Raw genomic sequence first — 19,757 nt, forward strand, 5'->3', positions numbered from 1 at the left:
TGGCAAAATATCTCCCCTTTAATATGTCACAGTCAAGGACCTAAAAAACCTTCCACATAGGATGTGTAACGCATTCTATAATTGGTGATCTTTGGGCTATTTTGACATGAGCATGTCACAGACATGTTATTAAGATTAAGATTAATTAAATACTACTTACTAATTACGTGGTATTTGCTGCAGGGCTCAGTCCCTATCACCCATAAATAGTGGGGGTTTACTGTATACACATCTTGTAGCATAATCTTGAGAATACAAGCAGCTTTATTGCAAATTCTGGACTATGTATCCCTCGTCCGTTATCAAGCTTGCGTACTGTATTGGAATGGAAAATGGAATACATAGCATGTTTTCCAATATATTCATTTTTGTTGGTTGGTGAAAGAAATGGGGAGAAAAACAAACGTGTTTGTAATTAATTATCATTTATTTGAATGTAACATATGCAACTTCCGATTGTTTGAAAAGTCCCATGGGAAGTTGTTGTCTTCCCGTCACCCGCGGACTCACTCTGCTCCTCTTTGTCCCGCGAGCCAGCTGACGGCGTCGAGGAGAAGGAGGAGGGAGGCGGCAGCGCGGGCGGCGCCGAGGAGCTGTTCGCCACCACGTCGGAGAGCGACGCCTCCACCTTTCACGGCTTTGAGGACGATGAGCTGGAAGAGCCCGCCGCCAACAGCAATGGATTATCCAGCCGTCACAGATAAACACTAGCCTTTTCCATCTTCAAAAAAAAACAAACAAAAAAAAAAATCTGGATTCATCTCTGGCAAAAATCTGCTGCTTCTTTTTTTTTTTAACTTTTTGTTTGCAGAAAGCACAATGTGATCGCTTCAGGACAAAAATTGTTTTTATTTTATCTACTGGACATTAATTTATGAACATTTATTTATAAATCTATAAATTAAGTCAACTAATGACTTGCAAAACTTTGAAGTTTTTTCCCTTTTTGGAGCTGAAGGAGCATAATAATGTGTGAACAAACAAACAAAAAAACACTGGAGCAATCATAAATTTGAACAGAGTAACCTTTTAATGTCTGGAGGCTGTTTGAATGTCATTTAAAAGCCTTGACTGGAACTTTCTGGAGGATCTTGATATGAGCTCTGTGACTCTGGATTATATTCGTTTTCAAACGTGAAGGAACCAGTGAACGGACTACCGCAAACCAATGGCGATGTTTGGAGATGTAGTCAATTTATTTTCTTTATAGACACGAGCGCCTTAGTGAATGAAAGGTAAGCAGACTTGATGGGGAACAATCAGAGTGTTTGTGTTACTGTAGCTTTTCGTTTCTTTGCCCACTTAAAAAAAACAAAAAAAAAACATTTTCATCATCTCGTCACAAAGGAGTTTGCAAAAGTTTGGGGGGTTCTTAAAAATACAACTTTAATTCAGGTAACGTTGCTACTTTTTTCATTTCCGAGGTAATTGCAACTTTTTAATTTTTTTGGGATTCTCTACAAACCTGAACCAAATTGTAGTGCATGGTGAATATACCGCAGCTGTAATAAGTATTTAACACCATTTTTCTCAAATATATTTCCAAAGGTGCTATTGACATGAAAATTTCACCAGATGTAGGGAACAACTCAAGTAATCCATACATACAAAGAAAGTAGAACAAATAAGATCATAAATTAAGTTGTGTAAAAATGTGAAATGACACAGGGAAAAAGTATTGAACACGCCAACTGCTATTGATTTAGTACTTTGTACAAAAGCCTTTGTTTGCAATGACAGCTTCAAGATGCCTCCTGTATGGAGAAACTAGTCGCATGCATTGCTCTTGTGTGATTTTGGCCCATTCCTCCACACAAGCACTCTTCAAATCTTGAAGGTTCTGTGGGCTTATTTTATGGCTCTTGAGTTGCAGTTCTTTCCATAGATTTTCGATTGGCTTCAAGTCAAGTGGTTGGCTGGGCCATTGTAGCAGCTTTATTTATTTTTTCTTTTAAACCAATTGAGAGTTTCCTTGGCAGTATGTTTTGGCTCATTATCCTGCTGAAATGTCCACCCTCGTTTCATTTTCATCATCCTTGTCCATGGCAAGATTTTTGTCAAGGGTGTCTCGCTACATTTGCCCATTCATCCTTCCTTCAATAGTGTCAAGTTTACCAGTACCATTTGGTGAAAAGCAGCCCCACACCATAATGTTCCCACCTCTGAACTTGACTGTTGGCATGGTGTTTTTAGGGTGATTTGCAGTGTCATTTCTCCTCCAAACGTGGTGTGCCTTATGGCATCCAAAGAGTTAGATTTTCCTCTCACCCGACCATACTCTCAGTATTGAACTGGCTTGTCCAAATGTTGTTCAGCAAACTTTAAACGAGCTTTGATATGCTTTTTTTTTTTCAGCAATGGTGTATGGCGTAATGAGTGTGCATACAGGCTGTGGCGGCGGAGTGCATTACTCACTGTTTTCCTTGTGACAACAGTACCTGCTTCTTCCAGATATTTTTAAGATCTCCACAGGTGGTCCTTGGCTCTAGGACAATTCTTCTGGTTATTCTTTGCACTCCTCTGTCAGAAACCTATTTGCCGTTTTTGTGCTCATTTTGGAGCCTTGTCTAATGAAAATATTGCTTTGGCACCATATTATGGCCAAGTAACCATGTTGAAGTGAGGGGAGGAGCTTCATTTAATCAGGCCATAGCTGTGTCTAGAAAAAAGTGCTTTGCCGCCACCTTTCTTTTACTTGATTTTTTTTGTTGTTGTGCTACTGCGGCAGGGCTCAGTCCCGATTCAAAGTATTTACAGGAAAATGTGAAGTTTTCTTCTAACTTGACTTTTCTGTGTCGTAGGAGCACTCTGCACATGAGAAACCGACATAGTAAACAAGGATTTAACAACTCTTCCTGAATTTGGGCCTAAATGTACGTGACGAGGAGCGGACAAGTCCAACGTCCGCCAGACTCGCAGGCCGTGTGACTTCCGTGAAGCGCCCCTGACCATGTGAATAACTGATTTTGTTGTCTTGCGGGGGGCAGGGGGACGTTGGATCAGAGCCAGCTTCACCGAGGACTGCCGCAAGACAAACAAGAAGGCCTTTGGACTTGTCGGGGCCTGAATGAACCCCACAGCTCCCCCCCCTCCCCCACTTCCTGCCCGCTTGTGCCGTGTGAATGCGAGTGATCCGATGTGACACCAATACGTCATTATCCTCATCACTGTGCCAGCCTGCTGCTCTGCACTGCAAACCAGCTATGACAGCCATAAGCCCCCCCCTCCACCTGATTGGACCAGTGACCCTCCCCGCCCCCTTCCCTCAGCCATAGTCGGTGCTTAATTAGTACACGCAGACCTCTGAACCTTTCCGCTCGTCGCTTGACTTGAATTGTCGCGTCTCCTCACTGCGCTTCTAGGGTGCTTGGTATATTTGTCGGATTTTGGGATAAGCGGACAGATACCTCTGGCCGCCAAACTACTCAGGCATCCGTCATTAACGCTCTGCTGTTGATTGTTGGGCCTCTCTTCGCAGCCCAGAATCACGTGATTGTATTGAGCTGCCGCAGAGGGACAATAACACCACACAAGGGTCCCGTGATGAATGAGCGCACACTACCAGGAACGCTGCTGGAATAATTCAGTGTGTGTGTGCGTGCGTGTGTGTGTGTGTGTGTGTGCCTGTGCCTGCGCACGCGCGCACGTGTGCTTGGAAAGAAGGCCTAGTCGTGTGATCTTTAACATTGGACATTGAAGGATCAATTAGGGATGGGCAGTTGACGTCATTCCTTTGATTGGATATTTTTAATCGGGTGAAAAGCATCCATTATTTATTTCAAAAACAACTTTGTTCACGTTATGACTTGTCAATTTTTTTTTCAAAAAATATTTTCAATTTGTAACATGACTTTCTCTTGTAATATTACAACTTGTAAACTTGTAATATTGCAACTTTTTCATAATTTTACCTTTTTCTTGGAATAAACTGTTTTAAAAAAAAATAAATGACCCTATTCTCGCAATGTTAAAACTTTTTAAATATTAGTAATTTTTTTAATTTGACTATTTTACTGTAATTACAATTTTATTACTTTCCTCCCCCAAAAAAAGTATTCTTGCAACCTCATGCCTTTTTTGACTTAGTGGAATGTCTTCTTCTCATCATCTGAGTTTTTCCTGCCCCAAAAACAGTTCTTGTAATGTGACGTTTAGTCATGAAAAACAGCTTCTTCTCGTAATACTTTATTCTCCGAGCCACCATCCGAGGAAGTCGTAACTTCAAAAAGACTATTCTTGAAACTTTTACTTTTTTGGGGCAAAGATTTACAAATTCATCCTCTAAAATATGACAATTTGATTTTCCACACAGGATGAATGATCTATCCATCTATCTCATATTCTTGTAATGTTGACTTTTGTCTTGAAAAATAAGACTATTATAATGTGATGACTTTTTTCTCGTAATAGGTAAATTTTTTTAAGTGCTGATTTTGACTCATTACATGTGCTTTTCTTTTCTGCCGCTTATATGCTGTCCTTTGTCCATCACAAGAAATGTTGACTTTCTTCTCGTAACTTCCCTATTACAAATTTACCGGCTTCATTCATGGCTTTTTTTTCATGATTTAAATATTTCTCATTTTTCAGGCCATGGATTGAATAAACAGTGCCTCTGCAGGTCCAACTAGTAGTGCACTTAATTGCTTCAAGACGAGATTCAGCGACAATCAACTCCGCACAGTCCAACGGATTCTTAAGGATTAATTTTGAGTTTTATAACATTTTTAACACATATTAAAAGCTTTCTTGTATTATTGTAACTTTATCCACATAACAGGACTTTTTCTTGTAATCCATCGTAATGTTCAGACTTTTTTTTTTTTTTTTTTAGCAAAAAACTAATTGGAACATGACTTTTGTTCACGTTTTTTCTTGTCCTATTAAAACCCATTTTCTTAACAGAACTTAATTATATTCTGAGTTAAAAAAAAATAGTGAGCCACTTATTTTCTTTAAACTAGCTTCATAACAGAATGCTTTTATTTTTTTAAGTTAAAAAGAGAATTTATCTGGATTTCACAACTTTTGAAACGTTTCCTCATTCTCTCCCCCCAAAAATCCATGAAACAACCACTTTTAAATAGATTTTTTACTACTTTTTGATCTTTTGACAACAAACCAGTTAAGTTTAAATCTGCAGCACCTCTGCTGGTTTTGACTCCCCAAAAAAATTCTGATGCCCATCCCTAATGAACTTCATCTGTTGCCCCCCCCCCAAGGGTCCCTTCTCACAGTCGCTTTCCCTCCATCTCCCCGTGTGTTTATTCAGCACAGCAAGCAGACAGCCATCCTGCACGCGCTGCTCAAGTGTGGCGAAAGTCCTCAACAACTCCTGAATGCAGAAGTAATCTTTACCTCGACCAAGACACAGCAATAGCCCCCCCCCCCCCGACCCCCCACCGCGATGGGTAGTAATGGAAGTGTGTGTTTATGTGTGCGCGCGCGTGCGATTACGTTGGGAATGCAGCCAACAGGAGATGAAACTGACACAACACAAGGTGGTCGTTTCATCTTCTGCTGTAAATGTCAAAATGGACACAATGAAGTTCTTTAAACTATTTTTATTCTGCAAAAATAAAAATGGTAATGTCTTTTTTTATTATTATTATTATTATTATTACGGTCTGATCTATTTTGTTGAAAGGAGCAGACAGAATCGTGCACCTTGGATGTCTAAACTGGCCGGTAGTCAAAAAATAGTTCAGGAAAAAAAAAAAAAAAAGTTTCAGAATGCACCGCAATAGCTGCTGCACTTAACGCTTCTGCTCGTTGCAGTCGGTTGTTGGCACTCATGTTATCGCTCAAATCTGCGTTACAGAGTTTCGTTGTTCTCGAGCGCAGTGATTTCCAACCGCAGTGCCGCAAGAGATCATCATTGCTCCATCCATGCCAGCAACGTACAGTGACACGCGCAGCACAACTAAATGCTCTTCCACTAGATAGCACAAGGTACAGTAGTTGCTATTTAACAGAGTAATATAACAAAAAGTCTAGGGGGGAAAAAAAACGAAATTAATCGATAACAGTGATTTGTATATTAGTCTGTCAGTTTTGGCCAAGGCTAAATTGTTTTGTACTGTGCTCTGAACCTCGAGTTGGCATTATGGAGCTGTTCCTTTATTTGCAGGGCACAGGGACTGAGCCTTGACACCAACGCCAATAAACTGAATTGATGCACCCAATTATTTCTATAAAACACAAATAAAAACATATAACCTACCACAAAGTACATTGCAAAACAGTTTGTATCAAACTCATCTTACATTACCCTTAAAAAAAAGTCCCAAAAGCACAGGCGGCAGACTCTCCTTGAATTCCACTGACAACCCAGGTCAAACTTACTATAGCGCCTAAGCTTGCTTTTCAGTGTTGATGCATCGTTTCAACATATTTTGCTATTTAGAGGGCTTTGGCACCATCTTGTGGCAACTTAACACATTTTAGGAAGAACAAAAATAGGTTTTCACCAATAGATTGCATTTTTCTGTGGAACCTATCAAATTTAATTTGAATTTATCAATAGTGAACTCCAAATATGCTCCCAAACTCCCAAAAAAAGGTCTCACTTTCTATTGCTGGCAAATCAATGGACCCATGTTGAATTCTGGGCAAAAAAAAGAAACCAGCAAAAACCTTTGTCATTTATTTTCCAAATGTGCTTTTAATGAGACAGACGTACACAGTATACATTGATATAAAATATAAATGTATTAGCTTATCCAACAAACAACCCATTGTGTAAGGAGGCTGCGTTGACACGTCACTTCCCCTCCTGTCAGCGCTCACTTCCAGTCACCGTGTCTGGTCTTGGAGTCCATGTCCCAGCAGGCTCAGTGCCGTGTGAGCGGAACGGTGCCGGTTGTGTGCTGACGACCAGCCCTGTTCCTCGTGGTCGCCCCTCTTGGGGGGCTCACTGCTCCTCCCGCAAACAGAAGTGTGTCAGGATGACTGCATCAGGCCTGATAGACGTTTGCCCGTCAATGACTTGCCCTAAAAAGTCCATTCAAGATAAAAGTTTTAAAAAAGTATTTTCATTATCTAGAGTAGAAGCTCTAATTCATTGCCTCAAATGGTTGCCGCTCTGCTAAAAGACAGCCTCAAACTATATACTCCCCCAAAAAATTTGTAACACCAAACATCCCCAACTATTTGTTAGTAGTACAAATTCCTCCCTCTGAAAAATATGTAGTAACTGTTGCCAACTCGGTTCATAAACTCTATTGTTCAAAAACTGCTGAGCTCCATTGCGGCAAACTGGTTGCTACCCAAAACAGCAGCAGCAAAGCATGTAATGAGTGAACAGTGGAGACCATGTTAAGCGTGCCCTGTGCAGTACATATTAAAGTAGAGTGGACTATGTGGAGAGAGCGTCTAATGATGATTAGTGTTCCAGTAGACCACAGGTGCCAAACTCATGGCCCTAGGAAAGCAAATCGTGTTCATCTCCTTCATGTTTCTTGCTTAAATCTGTTCCAAAATTGCAAATAATCCAAATTTAATTATGACAGAGAGCGAGCATTTTTGTTACCAAACCACTTTTTAAAATAAAATTATGACTTGGTATTTCAAAACTAGTTGTCCATGATTTTTTTTTGTGTATACTGTATGTAATACGGCAATAGGATGAGGGGATGATACATTAAGTTTCACAGTCATAACGGCCCTCTAAGGGAAACCAGACAAAAAGGGGTTTGACACCCCTTACAGACGTGTGGAGCTACATCTTATTAGTTCTACCCAGTCCATCTCATTTCTTCTTATTTATTTTTTTGGATCTAAATTTCTGCATAGAAGTCATTTATTTGGTTTCAAACGCCAACATTGTTTAAAATCACTCCAAACAAAGGCCAGGGGCGCGGCCCCCCCACCGCCAGTAGGTGCAGTTGAGGAAATCTACACCAACGGCCACTATTCAGCTGAATTTGGAGAGTTAAAATCCAGCATTACAGTGTATAAATGCAAGTGGAAGGTAAAATGTGATACGCTCAGCAGAGGTGAGGAAGCCATTTTGTGCTTAGCGAGTGAACGGCCAGCCTTCAGACCACTTACCACACTGCGGGTGAACTTCTCCAAGGAGGTGCGGCGGCCTTGTTCGGGGTCTGCAGGTTGTTGCTATGGGAGGGGCGTGGTTTGGGTCAAGTAAAGGGGTTGATGAGATGGGCGGTGATGTTATTAGTCGGGGGGTGGGGGGGGGGGGAATGGTCAGGAAGTGCATAAATGAAGAGTCAAGGACACAAACATGGCGGTTTAAGGGGGGTGGAGGTGGCGGGCAGCGGCAATGTTGTAACGGGAAGGGACAGAAAGGCTGGCGTGAACACAAGTAGCGATTTGCTAGAAAGATCCATATTACACTACGACAGTGTTCTACAACAGAGAGAAAATGCCATTAAAAACATAACACTGACAACTTATGACTTAACAAATAACATTTTGAGTAATGTTCAAAAAACAACAAACAACAAAAAACTAATTTGTCAGTCTAACCCTTCATACTTTTAGTTTGTCTGTAAATCTGAAAATTTAAAACAATATTTTACCATTAAAATATTCAAGTTAAAATGTCTCTGCATACTGATATATTAACCTTTACAGACAAATGATTTCAGTAATTATCAATTTAGGGTAACTGTGGCATAAACCTTACATCGTTTGAATGACTATATACAACTTTATATACAAATACAATTGTGACCGGTATGAAAAATGAGCAACGTGTGGTCCATATTTTGTTAAAATTAGTGAAAATTGTAATCATTGAGTGAAAACATCTTACTGTATTAAAGACAGTTCTACTCAAAATTTAAGATCTTATTTTAGAAATCTTATCAAGTCAATTGATACTTGTTCCATTGACAATTTTTTTCACTTACTTTAGGGACAAAATTTATATATTTTTTTACTTGTTTTGAGATATCTTTTTCTCGTGTGATATGCGCTATTTCATAAATTCATCTAATTGTGTGAGCAAAAGATAAGCGCTCAGTACTTTCAAACAACATTTATAAAATGCTAAGCTCAAAGCTTTGACACCAGAACATTGTAGCACGGTGGAGGGCTGGTTAGCACATCTGCCTCACAGTTCTGAGGATCGGGGTTCAAATCCTGGCCCCGCCTGTGTGGTTGCATGTTCTCCCTGTGCCTGCGTGGGTTTTCTCCGGGCACTCCGGTTTCCTCCCACATCTCAAAAACATGCATGGTAGGTTAATTGAAGAAGAAATTGCCTGTAGGTGTGAATGGTTGTTTGTTTATATGTGCCCTGCGATTGGCTTTTTCCAATGAAAAACATATTCCAATTTTCTTTTTATCCGAGAAAATAGTTTTTGTTGTTTGAATGTAAAACAATAGTTGGAAATGAATGTTTTAAGTTTTCAATGCGTAGAAATTTCGGTACATCGCTTTTGATATTCAGTGAGAGGATTTAGTTTAGTTCAGGTTTGAATGATGTGTTAAACATCACTGTGCTGCATTTCATCGTTGCTCTCACTAGTGATTGCAGTTGCGCAGTAGATACGCATGTAAAATCAATCAAAGCTGATGTCAACGGGAAATACAAGACATCAAGGTCCGTGAAAGCACCAGCTCACCTTCTTTCTGGCAAACAGGAGGTCTTGGTAGATGCTGGATCGCAAAAAGCGTGCATAGCTGTCACTTTTCATGAGTGTGAATATGTGCTCCTGAAAAGGGAAGAGGCAACAAGAGATGAGCGTCACACTGAACACGACCGCCACAGAGGATGGACCAATCGAGACATTCATGGAGTTGGTTGCCTCATTAGGCCTTGGCAGTCTCACCCTATTCCTTTGCAGCGATTCATTTTTTTCACTTTTGTAAACACAGCGGGTAGAGAGGGGAATCAAAAATCGGTTCCCAGTAATTTGATCTCTCAGAATTGTTTGTTTGCTTGCCTGACGAGTCCACTTTTCGATTGCTCAATAAGGGGAATACTTCTCATATGCCAAAATAAAGCTGTGCAAAAGACATTTACTCAACTTGGGTTAGCTCTGTTGCTCCGCTTATGTCGTGTCCAAGACAACAACAGTCCCTTTTCTTTTAGTTCATCCTTGGAGCGTAAATCGATTTGTCACACCTGAAGAGTGGACCGTGATGACGTGCTCAAGAGGCGACCGTTCCTGTTACGCAGTTGTCGCTTGTGAGCAGAGTTCGATAAACGGAGTCTGCAGTGTGCCAGCTAATGCTTTTTTTAAGTCAACCCTCACTCTGAGTCTTAACAGTAGCGAGAGATGCTAGGTTAGCAGCCCGGGCTCTTAGCCTGCGGGTTAGCGCATTCAACTGTGGCAGCACCGCGCCAGATGACAACAGTCACGCAAGCCATCCAAGATCAAATGAGTTTTTGTGTGATAAGAGCGACTTTAGATGCCTTACAACTCAGACGCTACACTAATATTCCATGAAAAATCTATTTGGGTTAATGTAACTTCAGCAATGCTACATCATTTGCCAATGGCCGTTGACTGAAAGAATGGGGAAAATGCTGACATTGTGGATCAAATCTGATTGGTTTAAAAAAACAAACAAAACAAAAAAAAACGTCCCATTGCTAATATAGTTTCAAATTACATCAGCCAACCCTACCGATTCTGAAGACCATGGGCAGATTAGATTGACATGGCAACACAGAGGGTGAAATTTGATCGCCATTGGCGACGCCCCCCCCCCCCAAAAAAACAAAAAAACAACAAAAAACTAACATCCACATACTGGAAGCAGTTCAGCCAAGAGAAATGCTACGAAATGGAGACTCGACTGTTAGAAATAAGTTAATACAATTTCATGGAAGAAAGGTTGGTTGTAAATTTAGGTTAGTGCTTCTAATAGTATTTAGGCCTGTAATGCAAATAGTTTATTTTTCAAAACGTCAAATAAATTTTTATTATTCTTTACAAACATGAATTTCATCCCGTTAAAATAATTCAGTCTCAATCTGAACATAGAAGATACAGTTTTGTACAAAATACATAGACCAACATGGCTACGTCCCCCCCCCATTTTGGAAAATAGCTCTTCATATGTGAGAAACATGGCACGGCCATCACCTGAGCATCCTCAAAGCTGTAGCGCCCGGGGTCTTTCAGGTTTTGGCTGGCGCGCTCATAGCTGTGAGAGTCCAGGTTGACTGAGCTCGGCGCTCCCTCGGCTAGAAACTCCTGCCAGATCTCCTGCGCCCTGGAGGGGACGTCCTGCAGCGGCTGACGCTTCAGATCCTGCACTGCCAACCAAAACCTGAAATGGTAACATATGTGCCGATTTAAGTCAACAAAAGTAATTAAAAAAAAAAATAAAAAAATATTTTGAGTGGAAAACACTGCCATTTTACTTAGGGTAAAACCAGATTCAGCAGAATGGGACTATGTTGAAAAATGACAAGTTACCGTTGCTTTATTTCTATACAGACTAGAAGAAAAAAGTCTGCTCCAAAAAAGATTTACAGCATAACTGCCACCTCGGGCCTAAAACCAGACACAGGGCTGGGAAAGGAAACAGCACAGCAAGCATGTCTGCCATATATATATATTTTATTGTTTTGGGGCTTTCATCTGCCGAGCAAAAATTGCCTCTATAAGTATGACTATCAAAATAATATTTGAGCAATTAGAGACCTGTTTGATGTCACACGTTCTTGCGTGCTGATTCGGTCCTCTTTTTGAATAAAAGACTATTATATTTTGAGACTTAAAGTGATGTCACTGTACAATATAGAGCAAGCATTTCACAAATACAGTCAACTGTGGGGGGAAAAAATAGATTAACAACCCATTGAGTGCCATTTTCAGAAGGTTTTCACACAAAACTAAAAGGTTGCATAAAACTTTGTAGCCTCATACCAGCCAAATGATTAAATGCGACCGCTACCATCTAAACATATTACTGGTCTCGAAAGAATACAGCCACATTAGATCCATACATTTCTGTAACTAACCAATCATATTCATTCATGTATGATCTGTCAACGTTAGGTTATGACACACTATGTGTTGTCAAGCGCATGTTAGGTTTGCATCGCCCTTGACGACGACATGGCAAAAATTAAACTACCATCTCACCGCAAGTTCTCCGAGCTGAACTCGGACTCCAGGAACTTCAGGAACTGGTCTCTTCCTGCTGGGTCTTTAAGAGCTTCCTCCAAGGAGAAGCCCCACTTCTTCACTCTCTGTTGGGTCGGGTCATGACTGGTCCAAACACAAACAAAAGCAGATCCAAAAGGTCAACAGTGACATTCTTTAAGGAAACAATGGGCCAAAAACTAGTCCCATAGTCTTAAATATGTTTTTTTGAAAACCAGCTGCATCTGCCTCTCTGTACGTGCAAAATCTCGTCTTGACCCCGTGATAGGAAACAGTATTTAAAAATTATTTTTTTTTTTTTAAAAAGGCTTTGCCGAGCTTCTTTTGAAAGTGGAAAACAAAACGAGAAGGACTTGCGAGAAAAAAAGCTGCATTTTAGAGAATATCAGCAGTCCTACATAAAATGTGAGTTTGTCATAACCATAATGCACCAAGTTCACGCTGTGTAATAAGTGGCAAAAATGGAGACTTCAAAACTGCCCCCCCAAAAGGAATTAAGACCTTGCTTCCATTTCCAGCAACCTATTTTTGTGTAGCAGGATTTTTCTGCAATAACCGCAACTAAAACAAAGAGGAGTAGACCGGACATTATTCAGGTGTCATTGTCTCACATTACCCCGAGATGGGACCGGCTCCAAGAAAATAGAGGTGCAGGTAATTACCAACAACTACATTCAGCATAATGGTGAGCTGTATTTTTTAAATAATTTGTCTGTATGCCTGTCTGTCAAAATTTGCTTCACGTAAAACTGGTCCACGACACACAAAAAAAGGTTGGGAACCGCTAGCAGTTGAGCTACTACCAATTTTGTAGTTGACTATAATGTTCCTCATGATCAGGCCTGTGGTCCTGCCGGTATGAACATTTTAAGACTAGTAGTGATCAGACAAGCCGACTGCTATTGTCATCCTCAACCAGTTTATTTTCGTATTGTCGGATCCATGCAAATGTATGAAGACTCGTCTCAACTCCACCGACTGTAAAAACCTGGCGGTCCTCTCTGAAGTCCTCTTTAAATTGGACGATTGGAAGAAGAGATGCCCAAAACACGTGATTAGCGGTCTTCAACTTCAAGCTGCTACGCCGCATCGACGTTTAAAGTCAACTAGTCGTGTTCAACCCCTAGGGACGGCTGCGTTAGGGCACTCCAGTTCCACTATACCTTGCCTCCACGTCCCAGAAGGAGGTGTCGTCGCCGATCCAGGGGTTGGAGGGCTCGATAGCAGACACCAGTGGGTCGTACTCCATGAATTGCTCCGTGTACCCCATCAGACTGTCGGCCACTTTGGAAACCTTCATGCAGTGTCGCCCCAGTTGGATGTTGAGGAAGGTGATCTGACGGAGTGATCCGGTAAGGAGGAGATTAAATAAGGTAAGAAGTGATCAGTCCAGCTGTCTTTATGATGGATGCTCAGTGATGAGGACCTGCGGGCACCATTAATTACCGTACCTCCTTCTCAACGTCGTCTTGGGTGAGCTTTCTGGCCGGCGGAGAGCTGATGTGGACTGGACTCGGTTGGCTTTGGCTGTCATCTGGCACTCCGTAGACTGACTGGAGAGGGCGAGGATAGAAATGTGCTTTTAATGGTCCATTGCCTCCCACAAAGAAACAAAACAAACAAACAAAAAACCTCGAGTTTCAGCTCTTCTCACCTTTTTCACCCTGTGTGGGTTCCTCTCTCTGCGACACTTGCGGATGTCCATATCAGTCATGTTGACGCAGCCTGGCTGTGGGAGACGGGCGGAAGTTAACCGTGTTGCCCCTGCAATGTGCCGCCATTGTGCTAAATGCAAAGCTGCTTCGACAATCCAGCTGTGGCGGGCTGCGCATTTGGTTCTCGGGATTTCAGCGGGGACTCGACCTGATCCAATTCTAACCACCAACATCACGTCGCAATTGTAGAAACCATCAATACTATACAAAAACAATATAACATGCAACTGTGCCAAGATCATGTAAATCAGTTCAGAAACAATCTAACATGATCAAAGAAAAAAAAATACAACCAGAGATGCTGATTATGAAATGTATTATGCGTGCACATCACGACAGACACGTTTTACTCGTCGAACTTGGCTGAAACAAGTTTTGCTCTGACCAACCAAGCAGAGGACATCCCCATACACGCATAGTGGAAGCAGTGCGACTGTTGTGTGAATAAATGAATTCAAGTTCACGGGAAAAAAATATATAATTGTAGGTCAGTGCTTCTGATAACATTAGGGCCAGCAGAACAGGCCCTGATGGGCCAACACTGCTTTCAAGGTGACCGTAGCACGAAACTAAATATTTCCCCCTCTCAGCAATCTGCATAGCAACGAGACTGTTTTCCGTCGGTCCAAGCTTTCTTTTCTTTCACGTCTTTACAGCAGTATGACCTTTGGGAGTGACTCACCACTGGTCGATGGACATCCCAGAAGGCCCTCTCTTGGCTATCCAGGACCTTCCTGTCCACCTTGTCCTTCTTTCTGTCGATTCTGATAAAACAAATCTGGTGGTGACTTTTGTGTTGCAGGACGTCCCCGTCCTCTCTCGGATCGCCACAGAAACAGTATAGTGTGTTATTGATGATATCTTTACAAGGGGTCCCCTTTATTTCCGTTCCTATGACAACCCAGTCGCGTACGCAAGTTGGAACACTAGTAGGTAAGCCGCATTTACAATATTGGAATAAAACACTTCTAGGCCATAAATCTAAAATAAATTTAGAAAAACCAACAAAATGCTTACCTTTATTCATTTGGTTAGCTTGCACTGTGGAGGAGGCGCAAACTAATTGCAAAACATTGGTCAAGTCCATTGTAAACTTAGGATCGCCCTGGATTGGGCTTTGTAGCATAAATTATTGTGCCCAACAACAACTGGCTACAAAAGTACGACCATTTAAAAACAATCCATACAGAACTGCTCTATGATAGCTAGTGAATAATTAAGTATCAATATTTTGCTCTGCTCAAACTAGATTCTTAAATGTTCATTGTGAGTAGCCTACATATGTGAAATACTTTTTTTTTTTTTTTATTCAATTTTTACAAGCACCTTTTTAAAACGCGTGAAAACTATTGCACTTTGGACAAATTCTATTAAATAAGGCAAATTTGACACTTAAGATGGTTCTCATAAAGGCCCACTGCAGTACAAACAAGTCTGCAAAAAACCTACGGCAATATAAATAGCTCAAAACTATTAAAAGCAACTTTTTTCCCCAAGCATTACTTTTTGAGAATGTAATTTTAGAATGGAGATTTAAAAAAAATTTTTTTTTCCAAGTGCTATGCAAAAGAGGGCAGTGTTGGGAAAAATGTATTCAGTCGTGTGGCCTTGGACGACGAATATTAGTGGTCTTTATGGAGCGCAGCCCTCCAGTCAAAGAGTGGGATAGTCAAGTAACATAACTGAAGAGAGGAAGTAAAACATGCATGTAGCCACTGGTTTACGTTGCATTTATATGATGGCTACACACAGTCACCGTGATGCCTCACACGCATCTACTCACTTCACTTGAGCTTCAGCCTGCATGAAGATGAACTCCCACTTCCTGGCGAAAGCCCTCTGCAGCCGGGAAAGATTCTCCTGCAGGAGCCGATGGCACGGTGTGAGGGAACAATCAAAAGGCCTTTGGATGATTACCTAGTCACGTGCTGCACATACCTTCACAGTGTTTCCTGGAATGTGATTTGGCTAATCTAGTTAATACTGTGTAATCACCTTGGATATGGATAATTCAATGATGCATTCGTTTCTTGCTTTGACTACGACGGCGATTGTCAACCACTGTGCTGTGAGAAATCCACTTTCACTTAGTCCAAATGGTTTTAGTAATGCATCTTTGTGCATGCACGCCAGCGACATATGGTGCCGGGCATAACAAAAGCTCTTCCACTCGATGACAGAAAGAACAAATAACCCGTGTATTCACCTGTTGCCAATCATAAAACAGAATAGCTTCATATCCAATTAAACCGGTCCACATTCCAAGCCGAGTAATTCTTCCGATTATTTCGTATTTTGTCATAGCATGCAACTTCTGTGATGACTAAAGTTCTTGGTAGCAGCACCCTGTTGTCTGTGCATTCTTAGCCCTAACATTTTGGGTGACAAAGTGAGTTTCACTTCACACTGCTGCCCCTGTTCCACCTTTGGTGTGGCTGCAGTACTGTAAAACTAGCAGCGATCAGACTAGCTGAACCTGTCAAGGCTATCGTCGTCCACCACCAATTTATTTTCTTATTCCCAGCTGTGTGAAGACTGTCGCCTTTGTTGGCAGGGCAGCTCGTTGCTCCAGAGCGTTAAAGTTCAGCGACGGCAGCAGATGGGAGAGTTGAACGTCCTCTCTGTATATCGGCAGATTGGATGTGGAGGAGTAAAGTCGACTAATCAGTTCAACCACTAATATACACTTTGTGATAGTTTTGTTTGGTGGCATGCCGTGACATTTTCCTAATGTAAAATATGTGCCTTAGCTCAATAAAGGTTGAGAAACGCTGGACAAGAAGATTATCCACCACAACAAATGGTCATCATGGCAATGACCAGACTCTTTTGAAGGACAATGTTCGCATACGGCATGATCGGCTCGCAATCCGTGGACACACCTATTGTATTGGCGTGTACTTAACACTACCCAGCAAGCATCCGCCATCAAAGCAGCACATGACCCCATTACTAAGAGAGAAAACACTAGGGGGACCATCAAGCGGGTGTTAAACAGTGAGCCTAATGAGGCCCGCAGCCATAAAGTGACCTGGATATGAAAGAGGGGAAGTATGCCGGACACGACTTGCAGAATCATTGCGGATACTACCGCGCACTGGAGCGCTGGTGTATGATGAAGAGAGCTTAGTGAGATGGCCAGTAATTCTTTTGCCAGTAAAACACCGCACTTGTTGCTCCTAAAAATATAGAAAATGCATTTTCTAGATGACATAAAAGCTCGTGATTTAATAATGGCATTTTCTGGGAAGAGCTCTTATGACAAATCCGGAAGTGTAAAACGCCAGAGCAAATACTTACAGCCTCATAGTCAGCTAGCTCCAGCCTGGCCTTGTTCTGCATCGTGCGCTTGCACAGGTAGATGGCTGCAGGGCCACACCGCAGTGGAGCATGAAAAGGGCACAGGAGTCAAGTTTGATATTACCAAACTGGATCGTAGTCTATAACAGAATGCCATACTGATAGAAACATTTCTGTTTTTCCAGTTGACCCTGAAGGACACAGACTACATTTCTTCTTCGCCGCCCGAAAACCTCCCAGTATAAGAAAACTCTTATTCAATGTGCGAAAGTTGAGAATTCACATTATTGCTATTGATTTTTTTTTTTTAATTGCTGTAGAAAATTCTCAAATTTTCAGATTCAAACTGAACTGTAATTTCATAGCGGTACCTTGCCGATTTGCACATCTCTGTAGTGCCATTAATACTGTATTCATTGTTGCTGCTCTGGCACTTTTGATCAGCTTTACTGCACTATTGGACACTACATTGCTACCGACTCAGTACATTTGTGTAAATGTATATACTTTGTTAAAGTGTCTTTCGCAAAAGTATTAGATTGACTCCAACCAACAGAAGGACATTTCTTGTGTTTAACACATTCAGGCAATAAAGATGATTCTAATCTTGACATACACAATATGGACAAGTCTTGGGACACCCTAGTCAGAATCTTAACTCATCATCATAAGACTGATCAAGCTAACACCTTTGGGATTAAAACGAAAAGATTCTATTTTAAGCTTCTTATACAGAAAAAGCCCTGGTACCTTTGTCCATAGAGTGCACGTTAAAGTGGCCCTCTCGATCTGTACGGTTTACTGTATTGCGGTGTACACTGCATATGTGACTCACCATAGTCTGTGTTCTCAGGCTCCCAGCAGTTTGAAGGCCAGAAGTACGGAGACTGAAAACAGAGGGATACAGCTTTGTTTTGCTTGTTACAATAAATCAGCATAGAAGTGTGGTTTCGAGGCAAACAATCATTTTCTGCAATATCTTAGGACTGCTGCGTGTAATTTCCGCCAGCTTCCTCCTACTGCATTCGTCTGCAAATGCAACTCAATTCTTTGTTCGATGCTCCCTGTCGTATCTGTGGCGGAAGTGATGGCTATATTCTCTGCTATCCATATTTAATTCTCTTGCAACTGATGTTACACGTACAAGTTCATTCCCAAGTCTATTAATAATGCATTGCTCCTGTCTCGCATGCATTCTGAATAGCAGAGGAGATTTAGAACGGTGATATTTAAACATCTTTCATTGCCGCTGTTGCTCAAAGAGGCAAACAGATAACAATTGTTTGTTTTGATAATGAATAAACAACATTCTTTTCTGGCATTTAAAAAAAAAAAAACTCACCTCCCCTGTACAATCCCATACGACAAAATATTACTTGCAGGGTCAACCCCGCTGGACTACTACTGAAACTTGCATATGCGTCACCTTTCAGTTCTTTATGTTTAATGCGTTAAAAAGAATTCTCACCCTTTTTGTAGGCCCAAAGCAGCTGTCTAGATCACTTAAGCCCCTGGCCGGCTCCGTTGACAGCTCTTGGTAATTGCTGAAGATTTTGAATTGAACCGTTTTGTTTTAAAACCTGTTTTTACAAGAAGAGACTTTTCTTTCAAGAGAACACCCGAATTCTCACAGTTTAAAAACAAAAAAATTCAATTATTTCTGTGCAAGTTAATTCAGTGGGTGTAAAAAAAAAAAAAAGAATTAAAAAAAAAAAGAATCTACTTCAAATTTTTTTGGGCCATATTGCCCACCCCTTTGTACACAGTTTACAGGTTGTTTTTGATGGCACTGAGAATGTGGTTCTGTTGCATTACAAATTCATGAGCGCATTTGCTTATGGCAAGTGTGACATGCAATAAGACTGCTTTAAATATACTGCCGCGTGCATGATAAATGCATAGGAGCAGCTGGGGACATGATTTGTTGTCCGTGTGACAAAAAGCGGAGAGCGCAGCACTTCCTACGTTGCATGCAGCCAAGAGGAGGCAACCGGATTACTATTCCTTTCATCCACTCAAACTTTTTTCCAGGCTGGATCAGATGGAACAAAGCCATAAACACTAGGCCTGTACTGGGAGCGCTTTTCAACAGCCCACCTCCTGTGTCGAAGTGCAGCGTCAACCTTGGCGGGATAAGTAGTAAAGCTTAGTAAGGATTGTCGTCATTAGCACCGTGCAATAAATCTGCTCACCATGTGCTTCCGAGGCCTACAAATGCACACGGAGGAGAGCTGAGGGGGTGATTTGGTCACCTGAAAGCGGTAAAGAGTGCCGTCATCTTTGAGCGCGAGGACGTGGTCAGAGATTGGGAAGATGTAGCCGTGAGCAGCAATCAGACTTCCCAAGTGGATGGCCTCAGCTGTGGAGACAAGGGAGGCTTTTCCAACGGAGCGCCTTTGTGCTCGTATGGAATGACTTCACCGTGCACATACCTGGATCGTCTATAGACAGGTTTTTCATCAGCCACTGAACAATGTCCGCCCCTGTTCAGAGGAGAACATTGCTTTAAACGGGTCGCGGCACCATCTATGAAACAGTTTGGACAAAGGCTGCAATCTGAAGAGAAATTAGTTTTGGTACCGGGTCACAACAACAGTCTAAAAAGAACACTTCACAGGAGATGCAAAAGCTTGAGAAAAGTCAAGAAAAAAATGGA

General features: G+C 41.5%; 2 protein-coding genes across 9 annotated transcripts in view; one reads left to right on the forward strand and one right to left on the reverse strand.

The window, feature by feature from the left end:
- Window positions 1-5,602, forward strand: part of LOC133487634 (zinc finger protein DPF3-like) — a 28,945-nt gene extending 23,343 nt beyond the window's left edge. For 2 of the 4 annotated variants that reach the window (XM_061794544.1, XM_061794547.1), the window contains 2 exons: window positions 538-1,235; window positions 2,802-5,602. In XM_061794544.1, coding sequence (XP_061650528.1) covers window positions 538-704 — 167 coding nt within the window. In that variant the 3' untranslated portion in view covers window positions 705-1,235; window positions 2,802-5,602. The remainder of the gene's footprint in view (window positions 1-537; window positions 1,236-2,801) is intronic. The other 2 variants (XM_061794545.1, XM_061794546.1) reach the window with 2 other exon arrangements.
- A 984-nt stretch (window positions 5,603-6,586) lies between these two features.
- Window positions 6,587-19,757, reverse strand: part of LOC133487633 (regulator of G-protein signaling 6-like) — a 41,959-nt gene continuing 28,788 nt past the window's right edge. The window contains exons 4-17 of one of the 5 annotated variants that reach the window (XR_009791414.1): window positions 19,534-19,584; window positions 19,354-19,460; window positions 17,937-17,988; window positions 17,102-17,166; window positions 15,585-15,661; window positions 14,484-14,565; window positions 13,741-13,815; window positions 13,538-13,639; window positions 13,250-13,422; window positions 12,066-12,191; window positions 11,058-11,244; window positions 9,588-9,677; window positions 8,053-8,367; window positions 6,587-6,993 (exon numbers count right to left, since the gene is read on the reverse strand). Coding sequence is in view for 4 of the 5 variants with exons in the window: in XM_061794541.1 (XP_061650525.1) it covers window positions 6,943-6,993; window positions 8,053-8,115; window positions 9,588-9,677; window positions 11,058-11,244; window positions 12,066-12,191; window positions 13,250-13,422; window positions 13,538-13,639; window positions 13,741-13,815; window positions 14,484-14,565; window positions 15,585-15,661; window positions 17,102-17,166; window positions 17,937-17,988; window positions 19,354-19,460; window positions 19,534-19,584 (1,301 nt within the window). In the remaining variant the exon portion in view is untranslated. The remainder of the gene's footprint in view (window positions 6,994-8,052; window positions 8,368-9,587; window positions 9,678-11,057; window positions 11,245-12,065; window positions 12,192-13,249; window positions 13,423-13,537; window positions 13,640-13,740; window positions 13,816-14,483; window positions 14,566-15,584; window positions 15,662-17,101; window positions 17,167-17,936; window positions 17,989-19,353; window positions 19,461-19,533; window positions 19,585-19,757) is intronic. The other 4 variants (XM_061794541.1, XM_061794540.1, XM_061794542.1 and 1 more) reach the window with 4 other exon arrangements.

The sequence above is a fragment of the Phyllopteryx taeniolatus genome, chromosome 13 (genome assembly GCF_024500385.1).
Source record: "Phyllopteryx taeniolatus isolate TA_2022b chromosome 13, UOR_Ptae_1.2, whole genome shotgun sequence".
NCBI lineage: Eukaryota > Metazoa > Chordata > Actinopteri > Syngnathiformes > Syngnathidae > Phyllopteryx > Phyllopteryx taeniolatus.